This window comes from Nansenia antarctica, assembly GCF_963989245.1.
Source record: "Nansenia antarctica genome assembly, chromosome: 14".
Classification (NCBI taxonomy): domain Eukaryota; kingdom Metazoa; phylum Chordata; class Actinopteri; order Argentiniformes; family Microstomatidae; genus Nansenia; species Nansenia antarctica.
Genome location: NC_137684.1, coordinates 29,564,285 through 29,568,043, shown reverse-complemented (window position 1 = coordinate 29,568,043; position 3,759 = coordinate 29,564,285). Strand labels below are relative to the sequence as shown.

The window sequence follows — 3,759 nt, the reverse complement described above, 5'->3', positions numbered from 1 at the left end:
AGCATCAAACATACAGTTTAGGGGCACGAGGAGATGGGCACCTTACCCAATAGTAACTAGTGGTTTTCTGACAACATAGGTTTTGGGCTGGTTTTTTAGACTGTGGTTGGTTTCGGCTGGAAACTCAATCCCATCTGGCAACCCTCCCAGGAAGTTCCTCGCTCTTTTGTATCCGATCGGTCGAATGTAACCAATATGCAGAACGTCCAGTGTTGCAACAATGTTACAACTCCTCCAATGACCTGATCGTCTGCATCTCTCTCCTTGATCACCATGAACAGGATACAATTGAAGCGATCGAAGATCCTCAGCATGGCTCTCTCGGGCTCGGGCTCCATGGATCAGGATGGCAGGGGGGAGACCTTCTTATTCCGGGCCATCCAGATCGGGTTCGTGGTGACCCTCTACTGGTTCATATCGATCACCATGGTGTTCCTAAATAACTACTTACTAGATGGGCGACACTTGGATGCACCTCTGTTTGTGACCTTCTACCAGTGCGTGGTGACCGTGGCGCTGTGCTGGCTCATGCATCTCTTCTCCCGTCTGTGTCCGGGGGTGGTCGACTCACCCTTCCCCTCGGTCAGGTGGGACCTGAAGATCTCCAGGGAGGTGCGACACTTTAAATACATGTGCAATATGAATGTGCAATATGAATGTGCAATAATACTATGTGCAATATGAATGTGCAATAATACTATGTGCAATATGAATGTGCAATAATACTATGTGCAATATGACAACCCTCGTGTACATAAGGTTCAGAGATAGGAAATGTTAGAATAGGTATAGCATAGCATAGAGTACAGCACAGTGTTTTATTTGTATAGTATAGTGGATAGTGTACATAGCCTTTATTTATGTAAACCAGCTCTTTCCCTTCTTGTTTTTAGTATTTCTTTCCTAGCACCAGGGGAGCCCCCCCTCCCAAATGTCGTTGTATGGTACCTGTACTATATCAATGACAATAAAGACCATTCATCCATTCATTCATTCATTCACTCAGGTGCTGCCTCTGTCCATCGTGTTCATCGGGATGATCTCCTTCAACAACCTGTGCCTGAAGCACGTGGGCGTGGCCTTCTACACGGTGGGCCGGTCCCTCAGCACAGTGTTCAATGTCCTCCTGTCCTACGTCATCCTGAAGCAGACCACCTCCTTCTACGCCATCATGTGCTGTGGGGTCATTCTGGGTACGTTGGGAATGGTTGGTTTCCCCCCCTAATGCAACATGCAACACTAACACATTGGATAGGGGTTAGGGTGGGTGAAGTATTTGGTAGAGGCAGTAAGGTTGGAGCATATGCATACACACTGTGGGTCGATGATGGTTCAGGTTACACCTTAACTGCTCCTCCTGAGACATCTTCTGCCCCTCAGCACTGTGTCTCCTGAAGACACCCGCTTTTCCCCTTTACTGTGTCCCCTAAAAACTTATATTGCCCCCCTTGTACTGTTTCTCTGTTTCTCCAGTGTAAAAAAAAAAGAAAGAAAAAATAGGTTTAGAAGAAGGTGATAGGAGAAGGTTGTTCCTTCTATCAATGGCCCCGGGCCTGAGCTGGATTACTCTTCCTGCTACGACTGGTGGATTGATGATTCACTTGCTTAGTATTCAAATGTATTGATTGTAAGTCGTTTTGGAATAAGGCGTCTGCTAAATGCCAAAAATGTAAATGTAAATGTAATGTAAATGATGGGTCAGCACTCTTTAACGTTTGCGGAAGTTTTGTATCATCATGATGTTGGACTAGGCTAATACATTGGCTGTGTAAACGTGTTTATTGCGAGCTTCCGGTCTCCAGGCTATCTGACAATGTAAACAACAGCTGTATGACAGGTTTGTATGATGCAGTTTGAGACGCGCAATGCATTTTGGGGATGTTGAGTAGGAATAGCATGCATCGATCGCATATTCAAAGATTTGGCAAAAATCTAGTATACATACTACATTTCTCGCATACTGTACATTGTGAATGCTCTCGCATACTCAAAACTATGTCATATCTAGTACGAGTAGTATGCTAGTATGCCATTCCGAACACAGCCATTATCTCTCTCTCAAAAACAAAACATGTATCTCTTTTTTAAACCTCTATTCAGGTGGGTTCTGGCTTGGCGTGGACCAGGAGGGTGTGGCGGGGTCCCTCTCGTGGACGGGTGTGTTCTTCGGGGTCCTCGCCAGCGCCTGCGTCTCCCTCAACGCTATCTACACCAAGAAGGTGATGCCCGCGGTGGACGGAAGCATCTGGAAGCTGTCTTACTACAACAACATCAACGCCTGCCTCCTCTTCCTCCCTCTCATGGTCGTCTCCGGCGACATCGGGCAACTCGTCCGCTTCCCTGGCCTGGGCGACCCCAGCTTCTGGGGCATGATGACTCTGGGCGGCGTTTTCGGCTTCGCCATCGGCTACGTGACGGGTCTCCAGATCAAGTTCACCAGCCCGCTGACGCACAACGTGTCGGGGACCGCCAAGGCCTGCGGTCAGACGGTCATCGCGGTGATGTACAACTCCTCCAGTAAGAGTCTGCTGTGGTGGACCAGTAACTTGATGGTGCTGTGTGGGTCTTCGGCCTATACGTGGGTCAAAGGCATGGAGATGAAGAAGGTCCAGGCTCCTCAGGAGCCTCTCAAAGAGAAACTATTGTCTGGGGAGAAAAGTGACCCGGGGGTATAGCCTGAGCCGACCTTCCGTTGTTTACATGTAGACACATGTTACTGTAAAGACTTGAGGGTCAATGACGATGTTGTGTTTCTATTGTGATGATGTGGGTGAAGTGTGGAAAGATGAGGTTGTGCTGTGTTACTGAATGATCATGAATTTACTGAACTGGCATTGCCACAAGTAGCAGACTTTAGATGGGTGAGGTTTTTCTCCATGTGAACAAGGGCCAAGGCAATGGTGCTTGACAAGAAAGAAGGAAGGCCAGAAATATCCTTACTTCACTCTTGTCTGTTTGTGGTGGAAGTCTCTGAGTGTACTTGAATCTACCTAGATAGATTTCTGCTTTCGGGGGGGATGTGGTCTGATCTGATCTGTTTTTCTTTGGATCAAGATTTGTGATGTGGGGTGGTCATTATACCAGGGCATTCTATCGTCATCTTATTTATGTTTTAAATCAAAAAGCTTTTTTGGAAATATATCCAAATCATGATTGTATCCTTATGTATGAACATAATTTTATTACGAAACCGTTTTTAAAAATATATACGTGTATGTATCATGGAGATCACAATTTAAAGTGACAACATCATTCAATTATAGCAGTACACATTACCTTTTAGCAGCACACTAACTAGAACTGACTGAGGTTATTGATGGTTATTTATATGATGCATGAAGTCAGTTGGCTAAACATCCGTACACTACTTACATACTAAACACTGAGATTATACGACCCAGTCCGTGGCTTGTTTTAGTGTGCTGTGTCCAGATTGGGTTTTACAACTGTGAAAGAAGAGAAAAATCTTGTGACAAGTGAAGCCGCAGAATATAACAAGACAATAAAAACACTCCAGTCGTTCATTTTGGTTAATAAGTGACGAACCCAATGTTGGTTTGACGGCGATCTTGAAAATGTCTGATGTCATGGGCTGTTGTGTCGCTGTCGTTGATGCCTTATGGGTGATGAAGTGCAAATCATCAAAGTGATGGTTGATTCTCTTGCTTCGTTTGGAGCATTTTGCATTTGAATACGAATCATGATTTAAGATAAGTGTAATTTTATACCCTGAGCTGTAGATATTCTACAGATCTGTTT

General features: G+C 45.2%; 1 protein-coding gene across 1 annotated transcript; it reads left to right on the top strand.

Moving 5' to 3' along the window:
- Positions 1 to 273: 273 nt before the first annotated feature.
- On the top strand, positions 274 to 2,675 carry slc35c1 (solute carrier family 35 member C1; the record flags this gene model as incomplete). Its single annotated transcript, XM_080545285.1, has 3 exons — positions 274 to 612; positions 1,007 to 1,193; positions 2,101 to 2,675. The coding sequence occupies 3 exons, from the start codon at positions 274 to 276 to the stop codon at positions 2,673 to 2,675; spliced, it is 1,101 nt and encodes a 366-aa protein (XP_080401411.1).
- Between the last annotated feature and the right edge of the window lie 1,084 nt (positions 2,676 to 3,759).